General features: G+C 42.7%; 1 protein-coding gene across 9 annotated transcripts in view; it reads left to right on the top strand.

The window, feature by feature from the left end:
* The window catches only part of LOC120896224 (broad-complex core protein), a 126455-nt gene that overhangs the window by 84825 nt on the left and 24045 nt on the right, over window positions 1-17585 (top strand). For all 9 annotated transcript variants that reach the window (XM_040300200.1, XM_040300202.1, XM_040300197.1 and 6 more), the window contains 6 exons: window positions 7330-7715; window positions 7809-7997; window positions 8098-8578; window positions 8677-9079; window positions 9190-9341; window positions 9503-9553. In XM_040300200.1, the coding sequence (XP_040156134.1) occupies window positions 7530-7715; window positions 7809-7997; window positions 8098-8578; window positions 8677-9079; window positions 9190-9341; window positions 9503-9553 (1462 nt within the window). In that variant the 5' untranslated portion in view covers window positions 7330-7529. The remainder of the gene's footprint in view (window positions 1-7329; window positions 7716-7808; window positions 7998-8097; window positions 8579-8676; window positions 9080-9189; window positions 9342-9502; window positions 9554-17585) is intronic.

The raw sequence follows: 17585 nt of genomic DNA, 5'->3' as shown, positions 1-17585 counted from the left end.
GGACGGACCAATCTTGATCTTAGGCGGCGGCCTTACCTATCCCACCGTAAACTCGGGCTCATGGGGGAGGGGTGTTAGTATCTTCCATCCCCCTCTTAGCCGGTCCGGGTGGCCTTGAGTGAAAACGGATCGCGCGCGCACGTGTTGTACGTCAGCCGTCAGCTGTGTGACGAAGCCAATAGAGTGGATCGGTTGGTCGCACAGTTGTAGTTGTGCCGTCCCATCCAGCATCAACTGAATGCGACCGGCCTGTTGCCCTGCCCTGTGGGTATATTAGGCGTGAGAGACAGGACAGCAAAGCGTAGCGTCCGGATTTCGTAGAAGATTTTGCCTTCCAAGAATTGCGCTGATGAACAAGTTTTACCTGGTTGTGTTGTGCGTCTTCGATTGGAGCACCGGATGGAGCGAAACATATTCGGAGAAAATTATCATCAAACCGGCGCGCGGCTTGCCACACACACTCACACCCTCTCCGCAGCAACACAGCAGTTTTGATGACGCGGTACGCGCGGTTTTGTGTGCCACCTGCAACCTTGAACGCGCGCTTCGCGACCTTGCTCTATTTTGCAACCTGTAGAACATCTGGCCCCGCTGTTTGTACCGCTTTCATCGGGTTGGAGCAGCGGTGTGCGAAGAATAATTACTTTTTTAGAAGCTTTAGGTCGATTTTACAAACTTAGAACACGTGGCCAAAAACTATCTTCTAATCGTAATGGAATCGGTAATAAAATTGCTGACAACATTTACTTAAAGTTCACTGAGTGAATTTTACTGCTCAGTAGCATTCCTTATTATGTGTTTGTTTGCAGTTATGGGCAGAAAAAAAACATACTTTAGCTTATTCATTTTTCTACCTTACTTTCGATTTCACCTTTGTTACCCGATGTGGACGCCTGGTCGCTCACGTGCTGCTGAGCTGTTGCCTAACATTCCGCAACTGACCCAAAGCGCGTCACATCAGTAGTACGAAGAATTGCTACTGTATTTTGCTTTTCTCTTTGTCATGTTTTATATGTTATCGTCACATGTTGCATGGGTGTATGTGGGTAAACGCTCAGCCGTCTTTTTCCGACGCGATTTTGAGCGGTCCGAATGATGCCCGTTGGGTAGCGGCATTTCTTTTCGTGTTTTGTACCATTTCCATTTCATCTCCACTTCTTCTTTCTTCCCCCTACGCTAGAGCAAATATACCATAAACACATAGTTTGAGCGAAAAGAGCGAGGGAAGCACAAGAAGATCAGATCAGCCACCCTTAGTTTCGTCCAATAAAAGAGGAAAGGAAGGAGGGTGCGCAACATACACCACCGAGCAAGAGAAGAAAGAGCGTAAAGTTTGTCTAGCGCACAGCAGTAACACGATAGAGAGCGCACGCCGTCGTATGTGGACACGGTATATTGGGAAGCACATTCGCACATGGTTGGTATGACCATCACACGGCTGGGAGCGACGATAACATAACACACACACACACACATATCGCCCCACCGTGTACACATCATCGCCGCCTGTTGTCGTTGGAGGGGGTGTGTGAGGGCAGCAGGGTTCGTAGAGCATTCGGCCTAGATAGCCGTAATAGTTCCTCCTGGACGGCGGGACGGGTATGACGTGAGCGCGAGCCTAGAGCAAACAGAGCCGAGAATAGTGTGGGCGAGAGTGATGGGGAGGCGTCGAGATACGCGAGGGAGCTCGGGTTGCGCGGATCAACCAACAAAGACCACACATAGAGACATTTTCTCGGAAAAAAGGAAAGTTTTACTCTATTTGGTCTCTTTTTGGTTTGCAAACAGAGAAATTCGCTAGCACCAAGGGTGTCCAGCGCGTCCACCAAGCAACCACAACCACCGCTACACAGTAGCATCGGCACCGGCATATGTGCGCACGCTTGTGTGTATGTGTCTTCGAAAGAGAGTGAGAGAGAGTGGACTAGCACTCCCCCGGGTTGTTGTTGTCGTTGGCACTTCGATAAACGCACGTGGTGTCGTCGATGAAAGCATATGCGAAGCAAAAAGAAAGAACATAAGGATTTTACTCCTTTTTCCTTCAGTGCTCCGGTGTGCACACAACGATATATACTGGTGTTTGTCGTTCGTCGCGCACCACGTGCTGCTGCTGGAAAGCGGATGCACCTTTCACCAGCTTTCCGTGCGGATTCGCCTAGCACCTCCTCTGCCAGCTGGTTTCTGCTGTAGTGGGTGGGAGAAGAAAAGAAGAAAAGACAAAAAAATAGGACGAACGGCGCTGTCCGTTTTGTCGGGAAATGCAAAAATGCGAAATTGCATGGTGGTTGCCGTTTTTGTTTCTTTTATCGGTGAACCATTTTGCCGCTCGTTCTGCTAGAGCGTTTGCCGAGTCGCGTGTGTTGTTGGCCCCGCACACGTGGTTAGTGTAAGGATGTAAACAAAAACAAAAAAAAAATAAGGAGTGCATCGCATCTACTCTCCCAGCAGGAGTATGTGTTGTTATTGTGAGGAAAAAGTGGAATGCTGCACACCATCGTTCACATGTAGGGGCTAGTTCTGCGTGCTCCACATATACACGGCGTCGACGATCGTGTGTGTGTGCACGGTGTTTTGGAATGCGCGCAACTAGTTTTCCCTGGCAGGATTGCGGAGGAGGAGGAAGGTGGTGGTGATTTGTTGCTGACAGTGGAATGTGATTCTTGCTCACATTCGTTTTCACTTTCTCTCTCACCGGTTGTGTGACATTGAAACACACGCGTAGAGTGGCAGGGTGTGGGTGTGGGGTTGTTGTTTTGCAAAGCTGCGTTGGTTTGGTACGGGGGGGAACGAAATGCTTCCTCGCCTAGAGTTTCAGGGGTAAGGGTTTGTTGATGATGGTTGGGATGGTGCCGGAACGATACTATGCCGTGTGTTTGTATGGGATTGCATATTTAAACGAAATTCCCATCGGGTTCAAAGTCCGGAATGGAAGGTTTTGGAAATTAATCCTTGTTTTTTTTTTTGTTGTTAAGTGTTGAGGAATTTTGCACTACCAATTGATGAACTTACTGGTGTAATGAACATGTCGTAACAGAATAAGCTCTTGCTTTTAACGATTGTTAGGCCATCTTTGTGTGCCATCGATGTAGAGTTTTTTTTTTTATATTTTATTCAAAAAAATTTATTCTTCCCCTTCAAAAACTTGCTAAACATTTGATTGTGCCTTGAGTCGAACTTTAATATATATTTTTTTAACTTCAAACAAAATTGCGATACACAAAAATTACACTTAAAAGGTCTGCGAACATTTCTCAGCCTTTAATAATACTTTTAAAGATAAATTGTCTTTTAGTCCTTCGACTCAGATTCTGTAAAAGATAATATTAGAGAATTAAGCAGTAAATTGTGTATGTTTTATTTATTATTTTAATATTAATTTATCTATTTTTTAATTGGCGCTTATTTCCAACTGTGTAATTATGACCATCTGATTCACATTAAGTTACTCAAGCTTTGGAGCGACCAAAGAAGTTACAAAACACGAAAAAATGATAATAACCTGTTTGAATTCTTTCCGTAACGTATTATCGTCGTATTTTGATCTATGTTTTCCTGGTTTTTTTTAACATAAAATCATGTGCATCACTTGTGACGGGAATCATTTCTCGGCTGGTACTCGCGCGCCCATACATCATGTTGCCGCGTACTGCATGTTGTGTGTGTGTGTGAGAGTACGCTATCGTACACCGGTCTCCTATGCTCTGCATCGATATATGAATAGCGGTGGTGCACAGCAACGGGACGAGACCCACCCGTGCTCTGCTATGTGAATGCAGGCACAAAAATAGCAGCCGTAGCAGCAGCAGCATAGCAATGATGCAGACCCCTACTAACCCACCACCACACCACCTCTCCACCACATTTCCACGATGCCGTTGGTGTGTTGATCGCGCGCGCCGCTAGCACTGTGCTCGTCTCGTGGCCCGCGTCTGCCCGGTGCTTGAACCGTTGGTGTGTTCTACTACTCCCCCGTCGGTTAGTGTGTGTGTGTGTGGATGTGTCTGACCTTCACCTTAACCTAGTGAAACGGCAGGGCGGCATCGTCGCCGTCGTCGGACAAACGGTCGATTGCCTTTTGCATCGTCGGTCGGTCGGTCGGTCGGTTGGTTGCGCCGTAATCGTTCCGGTTGGCATTCGGAGCGATATTTTCTACCTCGTTCTTTTGCTTTATCGTTTCACCCGCCACCACCACCATAACCACCCCAACATCATCTCACTTTGCCTATAGTTAAAATGGTGTGTGAGGTGGGACATTGAAGGAGGGACACGATAGCTGGTTTGTCTGGCTGCTAGACACGACGTACGGGGACCGACGATGATGATGATGACGGTGTGTGACGACAAAACATCACGCTAAAAAAACCCTCTCCGTCGAACCGGGACCATATTCTTCGCGGGTTTTTATTCATCCAGAAAGTGAGAGTCAATCTAGCCCCCGCGGTACTGTTGTGGATGGTACGATCACTTGTGGCCCTCGGAAGTGTGTACGCGTACGTACTCCTCTTGTGCTACATTTGGTGTTTCTCCACTTTGTGTACTGTGATCGTCGCAGTCAAACTGGAATGGTGGAACGCCGGTTTGTGTACAAGAAACGTTGGTGGAGAATTAACTGAACACGAAACGGGCTAGCCTTATTCACAGTTACTTAACGCGGCACATCATACGGAGAGCAGCGGCACGTATGGTTGACGTTAAACGGTTCATCGTTGTTCGAGTTCTCTGTTCATTGTTTCTATGTTTAAGGTCTATGCGAGATGCGATGTTGCTTCTGATTTATCTTGGGAGCATTATGAGTTCTGAGGAAGAAGAACATCATTATTGTATAGGTCACTTTATAGGATTTAAATAAAAATATAAACAACTGCTGGAACGCGTGTTGCAATCAAAATGCATTTAATGTTTTAGAATTTACAGATTTACACTGTTTTCCGGCTCAGTTTTCAAAGTGATTATTCAAAACATGCAAGATGTTTTTCAACTGATGTTATTATTTGAGGCAGTTGGACTGTTAAAAAACCTCACGTCATTGTTGAATAATGCCGTTCGCATTAGAAATTGACCCGGAAAACTGTGTATGCCATTCAAGATAACGCTGAAACTTGAACTAGAAAACTTGATGTTTTAAAAATGGCCTTTTAAATTAGAATCCATTGCTATTCAACTGAATCTCATGCTAAAGACTTTAATAAACTTAGAGAACTCAGATAATAATTTGAAGTGTATTGTGAGACAACTTCAAACAACAAACACGATTCAATTCCACGTAGTGCTTTGGTTAGCAGCGCTATGCTCATTTCGATGGTCCTTCAAAATGTGCTCCAGCACCAAATTGAGCTATGGTCATTGCACCCCATGTTTTTATCACTATTATATTCCCTTCGTTCTCCGCTTCTTCGATATGCTTCGATACTTGAAAGTTCCCGTTTTGCCACAATGTTACTATTTGATATGCGACCCGTTCTTTTTTTTGTTTACGTTTGCTATTCGGTGTGTAGCTATTTGATAGATTCATAACTACTTCTTCGCTGCTGCCCTCGAATGAAACACACTTTTCGCTGTCACCACTCTCAACTGCGTAACTCCTCATTCATATCGTGTTTGCCCTAATTGTTGCGCGCTAACCATACCCAATTCTTCCAAACCCTCCTAGCCCACGATCATTAGATTTCAAATGTGTGTGTATGTGTGATTGTTTTTTTAATTGTCTTTTAATATGCTGATTGGTCACATTTTCTTTCTTGTTTTCTTTTCCTGAACTATGTTTTCGATCGGCGTGGATAGGAAGTCAAGTGCCTTCTAGTCACAGAGCAGTCGCAAGTGTGTGTGTGTGTGTGTGTGAGTGGGTTTTTAGCGATGCGTCATCGAAAATGTGCTCGGCCACGAGTGCGAGTCCCTAACTTAGCCGGCTGATTATGTTTCGTTCGATAATTAGATATTGCCCGTCCCGGGAAGAGGAGGGTTGTGTAGAAATGAAACTATCACGCCTTCTAACCAGTTGACGCATTGCACTCCGAGTGTCGCCAGTGTACATCCTGAAGTGTATTCGTACGGTTTACAGATTTCAAATCTATTTGAAAACAGTAAATAACAGATGTAGGTGTTTTTGAAAGCTCAAGTGAATCGTTCTGAATAGATACAATTTTGTTTAATCCACTGGAACCAAAGTACTTCAGTTGCCTTTTAGAAACACGTTTCAAACATCGGCAGACATGCCCCACAACACGTTGATGAAATACAGCATTGTAGCACACACTTGCATTATGTTTTGCCCCAATCGTTCCGTGGCTATTGTGTTAATCGTTTAAAAGCACAAAAAAAAAGCTGTACTGCAGTACATTAAAAAATCGCAACGTTCTCTCTCTCCTCCCTGGCGGTGGATGAGGATTTATGAGCGAAGCATACAATATTCATGTGCTGTGGGGAAGGTAGCAGTTGTGTAGTGAGTGCTCCAGCAGATCATAAATTGTGCGCAGCCCTGCTGCCTCTCTGCCGGTGACGCCATGGTAGGGATTATCTATATCTATCTGCTAGGCATTGATAGTGTGGTGTGTGGGGTCTACTACTAGTGCATAGTGCGTTATTTTTACCTGTGAACACACACTAGGAGAATTGAATGTGTCGTGTGTCGGTATGAAGGCTCAAATCGTGGACCTGCTGCCTGCTCCACTCTGTCTCTCGTCCTTGCGATGAGCTATTGTGTGAGTTTGTTAAAACGGTTGCATTTGTCGGTTGATTTATGATACGGGATTTAAACCGTTCACTTAATGATTCAATAAGGCCCTAACGTGTGCAGTAAAAAGCAATCAGCAGCGTTTATTTGTTTGTTTTTTTTTTTTTTGGCTACAGTAGAAGCTGGAATCGGATTTCCAATGCGGACAGGATGGTTTTGAAAGTGGTGGTTAAGTTTATTTTACCTTTTCTGTTTAAAACGTTGGGAAATAATATGAATAATCTTCCTTACCATAGATTTAGCGTGATCCCCTTTTTGTGAAAGTATCGTTTTTATCCTTGATGATGGTTTCTTCTTTAGAAAATCATTTGAACGGTCGTTAAGCGGATAATATAATTGAGCGAATTGTCTGGGCTTGTCGTCCCAATAAAGTTCTCTAAGGTTGTTCTTTAATCTCGCACCTGTTGCTCTGCGTTTGATTTTAATGTGTGCGGACAAACTTCATGGGTCTGATGATGATGGATCGTTTTGCTAAAGAAATGGGGAATTCGAGTCTTTGTATTATGTTGATTTTTCTGACATTCTTTAGATGTTATTTACGATGTAAGGCATGATTATTGCTCCTAATAAAACAAATATTGTCTCCTTCCTCTTTGCAGATCACTCATATCAACTAGACAACATTGGCAAATAGCACATTAGCAAATAAGGTAAACCGAGAGATAGAGAGAGAATAAAAAGGTAAACGTACAAAAGCACAATCAAAAACCAATACAATAACATAGCGCGCTAGTGAAGGAGGGGAACGACGACAAACACACAGCAGTGAGCCCCAGCCCCAGCCAATACACAAATCAACATGGTGGACACGCAGCACTTCTGTCTGCGATGGAACAACTACCAGAGCAGTATCACGTCGGCCTTCGAAAACCTGCGCGATGACGAGGACTTTGTGGACGTGACGCTGGCATGCGACGGTCGCAGCCTCAAGGCGCACCGCGTCGTCCTATCCGCTTGCAGCACATACTTCCGCGAGCTACTGAAGGTACGTGAGCTGCTGGTTGTTGTACCCCGGCTATCACGCGCTAATTCCCAAAATTGGCCATGAACTGGCCACTTCAATTCCTTTCTTCCCCAGAGCACACCATGCAAACATCCCGTGATAGTGCTGCAGGACGTGGCGTTCACGGACCTGCACGCGCTGGTCGAGTTCATCTACCACGGCGAGGTGAACGTGCATCAGCGGTCACTGAGCTCCTTCCTGAAGACGGCCGAAATTTTAAGAGTGTCCGGCCTGACCCAGCAGCAGGCGGAAGAAACGCACGGCGTACGTATTGGAATGGGTTGTTGATGTTGACCAGTCATTCATTGTTTTTTTGGATTTCTTCTCACAAAACACACACACATACACATACACGAACACACAGATGCATGCTTCGCTCGGGGCCAATCTGCCGTCGGGCGTCGTCCACCATCCGATCTACCCGGAGAAGATGCTGGACGATTCGCTGTACGTATCGCAAGGCGCCTCTCCTCCGCCCCACCTGTCCAGCCTGCACAACAGCTCCTCGCCGAACAGTGGGGGAGTGGGCGGCGGCAACAGTAATGGCGGCGGGGCACCGATGGTCAACCAGCTGCTGAAGCGGGCGGCGGCCGCGGCAGCGCTCCGGCGGGAACGGAACAACTCCGTCCATTCGGACGAGATGGCGCTCAAGCGGCACCGGATGTCGGTCGACAGCAATGGGCCAACGAATCCGCGCGACCACCTGGACGTGATCTGCAGCACGCCCCAGACGACGGCGACCGACTTCTCGTCGAGCGCGGCCAAGCAGCACCTCAGTTTGCCATCGCCCCAGGGAAAGGATCAAATGCGGCAACAGGACAGCTTATCCGGTCATGCCAACAGTGGTAAGTGGTGGGGGATATTCGGTCAAATGACTCTGCACGGGCGGACACTAAATCTTACGCTAATGTATAATACGCTCTTACCAACCGCATGATTGCAGGCAGCAACAGTTTCTCCATCAACAGCGCGAGTAACTTAATAAAAAGTAGTATTAATAACAATAACAACAACATCAACAACAACAACAACTTGAACAACAACCTGTTGCACAGCAAGGAAAACAGTGGCGTCGGCGGCGGCGGCGCGGGCGGGCTGTGCGGTTCCGGCGGCAGCATGCCCACCTCGCTCGGCACCTCGAACGGCAGCAACGCGGGCAGCCTCTGCTCGGCGGAAAAGGAAAGCCTCGCGTCCTCGCCGTCGGAACGGTCGGCCGAGGACGTGAAGTCGGAACCGCTCGAGCTGCTGTGCGGTACGGGCGGCGATCACGAAAACAGCTCGGACTCGGTAACGGACGATCATGGCGACCTGGTGAAGGGTGGACTGGACGTGAAGGGCTCTTTGCGGTAGGTCTCTTCCAAAATAGCCGGGGTCGGGTAAATGTTGTGTCTTTTTTCCAATGCATAATTGCTGTTCGGTTTTCATTTCACGCTCTCGATCGCATATGCATCGCCAGATCGCCAAACGACCATGAGCTTGAGAGCAGTATGCACCACCACAGCGGGGCACAGTTTCTCATGAACGCTAGCGAAAATAAACTCTTTCCCACGCCGCCCTCGTTTAACTTTTCCATGGCAGCACTAGCGGCAGACCCGTCCGCACTGGCAGGTGAGTTTCAGTGTGCTGGAGGCGCGAAGTAGCAGACGCCCACTCATGCGCTGCGTCTACAAACCGATGCAAACACAAACCATAACACTAATGTAACTTCTAATCTTTACCTCGCCATAATTTTACAATCATTTTCTTGTGTCATCTTTCTCTCCAATTAGGATTCAGCACACAGGCCCTACAAGCAGTGGAGTTGGCCGGCTCGCCACAGGGTAAGTTAGTTTGATTACTTTCTTTTTATAGTATCGATATAATTTTGTTTACCAAAAAAAAAAAATGAATTTGAAACGAGCCAACAAAATTTATACATACATCGACTACTATCTTTCATAAACTTTCTTATTTATACCTTTTTTACAACAAAAAAAACGTTATATATTTTCCATTTTCCAATTGAAACCAAATTAAAACCAAAAACCAAAATCAACAACAACAACAAAAAAGAAAATTAAACCTCAACCAACTACTAACTCTGAACATATATATATTTACCCTCTTGATAACTCTTGCTGCTAATTGATGTGCAAACAGCGGGAAAATATGGACATTTTATGTAGTTTTTGTTTTATTCTCCAAAAATCATTAAATAACCGTACCAAATTGTTTCAAATGTCGCACTAGAAACACACGAGAGAGAAAAACAAAAAAAGATCAAATAAATGATCATCAGTGTCAAATTAATGAAACGCTAAACAAAATCCATCAAAAATTTATTACTTTCCTTGTTTTGTTTTGCCATTCCTTTTCGTTCACAAACGTCTAGCCATATTTGAGCGCGTTTAAAAGATTGACAAAAACAAATTAAAGCATTGTACTTCAAATTTTTTTTAAAACCCCTCTCATTGATTGTGCAAAATCTGTGTGTCTTGTTTGTGTGTCTGGATAACATCCCGACTGGTAAATTAGCATTCCAATTCCATATTTTCTTCCTACCATATACGTTGTTTTCTTCTGCCCAAACACTACTACTAACCGCGGTAAATGATTAATAAGCGATGTGTATATATCTACTGTACAAACATTACACAACTTTTTGAACATTTGCAAAAAAGTGGCAAAATTTATCAATCGTTAAAAATGACAACACGAAAACAAAACCAAACAAAACCGTGCCTACGATTGGGTATTATTGTACATTCTCTTCAAGAATCATTGCACGTTCTTCTCTACTCGTTCTGCGGACGAGAATATACTCGTGAAGTAATCAATGTATGACACTTGTTTATGCCAACACACATCACATGTGTTGGCATTTTGAGACGGTTTACAAAATCTGGTGGATTGGTTAAAATGTAACAAATGCGCATTTGGGAGATGAAATGTTCTGTTTCGTTTCTTTATCAATTTGTAAGATGCTTTCGTGCAGTGCAAAATGTGGAGCAAAACTAACAGCAAGTAAAGCGCGCTTTATGTTCAGTAAAAGATACACATATGCATAACGTGAAGTGTGCCTACAAGAGAGAGAGAACTAACGCATTTTCTTAATTTAAGGAATTATTTTGTTTTTACCGTTTTTTTCTTCTTAATACTTCACAAATCCTTTTTCGTTTTATTGCAAATTTGAAACAAACCAAAAACTGAATAATTTTTAACCCACAAATCATTTTTGCTTTTCTTCATAAGTTGTGTGCTGTTCCGATTTTTTATGTTTTGTTTTTCGACTAGTGTAAGAATGTGTAACTCGTTGTTTGGTATAATATATAAACTATGCGTGTTTGATCGTGTTTATACATCGTTGTTGTGTGTTTTCAGTTGTCAAAAGAATTAAACCTGTTTGCAAAAAAGAGCCTCTAAATGTTTAATATTCATTTCATTCATTTATTTTTTAAAGCAAACATATAAGAACAGCTGCTGCATTTTATCAAAAAAAAACAATCGCTGTAAACGAGTGAACGTGTTTTGTTTGGACATTTTGGTTTGGAAATTGTATGTTTCTGTTCATACTTATTTTTTTCTACTTTTTTACTACAAAAACTGGAATTAGCGACGAACGAAACAATTACCTGACGCCTCTTCGTTTACGATACTATCTTACTGTACACGCAACCACTACTTCTACTACTGCTCTACTTACCTACTCTCTCACCACTGCTATTCTTATCACTAGATTTACTAACACATCACTACTCACAACTACTGTTACTACTGCTACTACTACTACAACTACTACTATTACTACCTCTCTCTACTATTGCTACATCTTTTTGCCATTATTGTCGTTATGGCTGCCACTGTTTACTATTACTTTTCCACCACTATACTACTGCTACTTGTCAGTCGAAATGAGTAAAGCTTTGATTATGTTGTTTTAAACTACTCTTTTGGTGCCCGAAAATTATCGAAAATGAGAGAGAGAGAGAGAGAGAGAAAAAAACACGAAAACACAATTTTTGTTTTGTTTTTCATTTATACGGAAAATAATGATCAAATGTGATACTAGATAACGAGACAAAACGTAACAAAACGTGACCAAAATCTCCCCTACTGCGAAAAAAAAGGAAAAATTATAAACAACAAAACACAAACAGTATATAACATCGAATCAACGTCAGCGGACACTGAAATTGTACAAATTGTCTAGAGGTTTGGATGGTTTTGCAACGGCGCTAATGATGGTTATTATTGTAATTATTATTTTAATTAATTTACCTACGTTAAGATGGCGGCTCCTCGGACACGGAAACTATTAACCTTTAGTAACACAAACAAACCCTCCTCCTAAACGGCGTCCCTGCCAAGTGCTATAAAAATGCTATTCTTAAACGGGGAATATACGATAATCACACGTAACGAGGAGGCTTAGTGGATAAGGTGTTGAAAAGTTGAATAATGTAAAGCCCACACATTTTACCATAATTGAAATTAAACTGTACAAAGACGTAATATGGGGTAAAACAATATTGGCATATGAGCTATGTAATTAAGATATAATCTACGCCGTGCGCGGTGTGTATATGTGTGTGTGTACAATGGTAAAACCAGCTGAAACAAGGTGTGCCCTCAGCTCTCAGAAGTGTAGAAAATATCTGCATTCACAAAAAAAAGCAAAATAAATGTTGGATTGGTAAACAAGATAAAAATTTGTAAGATAATAAGCAAAAACAATTATAAAAATTGAAAACACGAACATCAAAATCTATTTTGCCACTGACCTGCCGAGCGATATGAGAGTGAATAAGGGACATATGTAAAAAAATAAGGAAAAAATCATCCATTGTACAAACACAAAACTGTAAATATTAGTACGTAGTTCTAAACATATCATAATTCGGTTAACCTTAAGAAAGCTTTCTGAATAATGATGCTTGTGTGTATAATTGGATAAAAAGAGAGCAACAACACGCAAAAATTAAAAAGGTGGAGCGCGCGAGCACTTGGAATGATCGAGTTGAAACCAAAATGGATAAATTAAATTCTCAAAAAACAAAAACATTATATTAATAATAATAACAGATACGAGATTGTGTGCATAAAAGCACAAAATCATGCTTTTGCCTCATTGAAGCCTGTAAGAGTGGAGGAAGCAAACAAACAAAAAGTAAAACTCTACGATTCTGATACCACCAGACACCATTGATACCTTCGTTTTCTCCACTCACAGTTACATTCATCTGCATCAACAACCAAAACCAAAACTTCCCGGTCCCCCTTTTCCTCTATCTCTATCCTTCATCGATTGCCTGCTCGCGACAGCAACATGTTTTGAGTACTTTCAGTAGTGGGAGTGTAATTTTTATTTGTTTTTAAATGTCATCCACTTTTGTGTATATTGTTGTAGGTACGGTGAATGGACTGTATCGGAATTTTAACAGGATTTGTTTTTTTGTTGTTTTTGCTCATTTGTGCTATCAATAGTGAGCATTCGTTCGCACAAATTGATTGGTGTGAATAGATTGTGTTGCTGTTGTGTGTTTGGATTGAATGTTTGTTAACAAACCACCGAGAGCGCGAAGCAACACAAGCCCCATTGTTCAATGAAGTGTTTCGATAAAGCAGTTTAATGTAGCAATGGAGAGATTATGTTGTAGTGTGTCGCTGTGATGCATGGTGCGGAGAAGAGAGTGCTGCGTGTATAGCACGTTTCATTAATATTCATTACCACCGCGATACACCTGTTTTGCGTTGTTGTGTTGGGTGTGTGAAACACGGTACGATTTAGTACGATTTATCCTTTAAATGACTATCATTTTAGAGCAGATCGTTTTTAGCATTACTTTTTTGTTAACTGGGTACGGTGGTTGTGATCAAACTGTTAACCAAAGTGTCAAAAAAGTTTGAAAATACTTTGCATTTGTTTTTTTTGCATTGATTTTTCATGGTGCAAGGGAATAACAACAGTGTACAGAAATCTTACATTTTATTCCATTTTGTCCCACTTTTTACGCAGTAGGATCAGTCCATTTTAGTAGGATGTATAGAAATAGACAAGTTTTGCAATGTTTTTTTTTTTTTGGTTAAGGGAAGTTTTATAGCCGCCGCAAAACTCCCAATAACGATAACTATATAACGAAAATAGATCCCGGTGAAGGTACACTACCATATTTTGCTAATAGACACCAATCACTTATGGAAAAGGGCGCTGTTTCCCAATGAACGATGGGATATGGAATTAATTATTCGCTTCATGGTTTTAGTTGCCCCTCCCGCCCTTGCCATCCCTGACCCGAAGTCCCAGATGTTAACTATTCCCTCCCAAAAAAGATCATCAATCCCCCCTCATTCAAGTGCAAATCAGTCGTTCTTCTGGCAGCGCTGGCCAAAAAGGGACGGACCCAAAACAGACCCTCACCACCCCCCGTTCCGCCTTTCAACCCTTTCGATCCTTGTTTATTCCTCCGCTGATACTACGTGAAGCTCTAATACTGTTGCACCTCTCTTTATGGACTTTTCCCGTCGTCAGGGCGCCTGACGACAAAATCTCTGCAAACGAACTACTCGTACGCTGTCAATTCCGTCGAACGGCTAAACGCTACTATCACACCACCACAACTACCACCACCACCACCATCATCATCATATCCCATCTCATCAATGTTAGGCGACGACTTCCGGTGCGATCCATGTAACAAAAACCTTTCATCCCTAACGCGGCTGCGACGCCACATACAGAACGTTCACATGCGCCCGACTAAAGAGCCGGTCTGCAACATCTGCAAGCGGGTGTACAGTTCGCTCAACAGTCTGCGCAACCACAAGAGTATCTATCACAGAAACATGAAGTACGCCAAGGACGACAAGAAGCTCGTTCAGCTTGCAATCGGAGCAGCTGGAGCGGCAGCCACAGGCGCAACAGCAGGAGGAGGTGTAGTAGGAGGAGTGGGAGGAGGAGGAGGAGGCATTAAGGCCGGCAGTAGTCCACCGTCACCTGCAGGAAGTATGCCGCTACCGCCAACATCACAACCGTCTTCCACGTCCGGTGGTGGTAGTGGATCACACCCGGTGCATCATGCCGGCGGTCCGGCCCTTCCCGGCAGTCCCATCGGTCACAATCGTCAGGGAGGGGGATACTTCTGAACAAGCGGTGGGACAATGAAGAAGTAATCTGGGGTGGGAAAAAGGGATCGATCTAGAGGAGGATCAATGTCGTCCCATGAGGGGTTTTTTGTTGTTGTTGTGTGGCACTGGAGAGTTGAACACAAGGTCAGCTTATTGAACTGCAACATCACTAGTGGAAATCTGTGTAAAGATGAGCGTATAAAGAAGGGAGATGATTATGATGGAAAAGCTGTTGGGATCTTCGTGTAGAGCGTGTAACACATCGACAGTTAGGTACACAGCGCCGGCACGATTTGGCCAGTAGCGGATAAGGCAAATGAACTGCAATGCTCTCTAGAGAAGCGAACGTAACATTACAAAAAACGATCAAACATGCATTCCTTACAATTAAACATTAAGCTGAGAACTGCCGCGCACAGGCAACCACACACATTATTCGATACTTATTACGAATAGCATAATAGTTACACACTTGTTATTGCATGAAGAGAATTTAATAGCTTTCGAACGAAGGGACGGGTGAACTGATCCTTGGCATTTATTGAAGAATTGTTATAGGGAAAAAACGTAATAAACTGAAATCACACAAACACACGCAAAATCACAGAGTGGAAAATGATTAGACGTGAAGTACAAACTATTATCATCCCGCAATCATATATATATTTATACATTTAAGACAAAAAAAGTGCGCCCGTGTGTTAGTGGCCGGTTGGATGTTGGATGTGTAATACTAATCGAACGAATCATCAAACGATCAAACATACACACACACAGACACTACTAACCAACAGGGCTCCACAACCAGGGTTTCGCACATTGATTTAAGACGAATAGCAAGACCACATTCCTTCCTCTTCTTCCCTGATGTAAAAATTTGAAACTCAAAATTTCCGTTCAGAGCAAGCTAAATAACACAAACAGACAGACAGATAGACAGAGTGAGAGATAATGAAAGAGAGCAAGAGGAAAAGGTTCGATTGGAATCAATTGGAAAAGGACGAGCGAGCGCGCGCGCGCAAGGGCACAATCATGCACCCCAACACCACCCCCTCCACTCACTCGGTAACCCAATAGTGAAAAAGAAAAATATGCGCAAACGAATTGATCATTTTCAGTTTAATATTTTGGTTTTATGAATTGGAAATAAGAAATTGAGACAACCTAGTGACTGCTTTGTCTGCTGGCTATAATTAGGCCCACTGCTAAATTGATTGCATTGATTTTTTTACTTCAAATTATGGAACAAAATTCAAATAAGAATTTTTCAAAATTCACACACCGCCGGAACATCTCCGCGACAACAGAGCAGCGAATTGGCCAGTTTCCTTTCATCAACTGCATCACGCACGCACACACTCACACATACATATACATTGTAGAACTTCTGTACCGGATTGGGAAACCGATTGTTGCCGCGAAAGCCCATTGAAAAGCAAAAGGTACAACAAGAAAAGATGGAATTGCTGCACATAATTTGTCTATGTTGAAACGTTAAGAGCGTACCCTTACATTAAACAAACAAACGATTGGCCGTTAGATTATTGTTTTATTACCATTACTCATCAACTTCCTTGTCATTCAAACACATCCTTTTCCCGTTCATTTCCTATCCTGCCGCGTCTACACACGCACACTTGAACACATAAACACTCTGTGAGGCATATAATATAATTCGGCGTTTTCATATTATCTGCAACGGATGTCGCTACTCGTTTGCAGCAGTATGTTTATGAAATTAAATTCAGTTAAAAAGCCATTGAACCGCAAACAAACGAATCTCATCACATTTAAAAGAGCTAAAAGGAGCAATAAAGTAAAGTTTAGTCAGTTTGCTTCAACACGGTGATTTTGTAGCATACAGCATTAAACACACAAGAAGCAAAAAAAAATTGATTTTTTTTTAAACCAATCGTGAAATGGCGCTTCATATAGACTGCTCTTTTCGGATAGTTTTTGGCTATTTGAATGCTCTCGCTCCCTTTTCAAGGGTTTTTTTTTCTAGAAAATTTTGGATTTTGTATTAGCTCAATTCCCTGATTAAAAGATAATTATAGAGAAAATGCTGCAATCAAATTCATTTGAATTATTTATGAATAAACAAACATCGAATTGTCTTCTAATGTCAACCACACACACACACATACACACAAACGCCATTTAAATGTACTTTCATGTTGTATAGCTTACATTAATCTAACCTACCCTCCACCACATCCACATTCCATGATTACCCGTACCCTTATTGCGTGTTCGCGCCGTTATTGTCCCTTCCATCCCCCTCCCTGTCCACAAAAAAAACCTCCAGAAACAAAACAATCACAACCACAACAAACAAACAAACAAACAAACAACAATTGGTCTATAACTACTGTATCGTCAATGTGTTTCTATGTGTCTACTTTTTTTTAATAATTATAATAATTTTTTGTTTCACTTCTCTCCCTGTTTACTTTTTGTGACTATTTTACACCTCTCATTGGATGCTGATAACCGATTTGAAAAATGGAAAATATATTAGCTAACGTACATTTTTACCAAACCCTACCCACTACCCCTTCCCCTACAAACACAGTCCCACCATCCACCATTCCACACTGCGCCCTCCTGTCGTGTCACCTTCATCTCCCCGAGAACCATTGGCAATAATATCACGCACCCATATTCGGCCATTCTTTATTTGTTTTTAACTGCATATTTTTCTCCTCTTTTATTTCGCTCCTATTTCTTTTGTTTTCGGTACTGTTT

This window comes from Anopheles arabiensis, chromosome 2 (genome assembly GCF_016920715.1).
Source record: "Anopheles arabiensis isolate DONGOLA chromosome 2, AaraD3, whole genome shotgun sequence".
Lineage (NCBI taxonomy): Eukaryota > Metazoa > Arthropoda > Insecta > Diptera > Culicidae > Anopheles > Anopheles arabiensis.
Note: the sequence above shows the minus strand (reverse complement) of the source record. Positions and strands in the feature narration are given on the sequence as shown.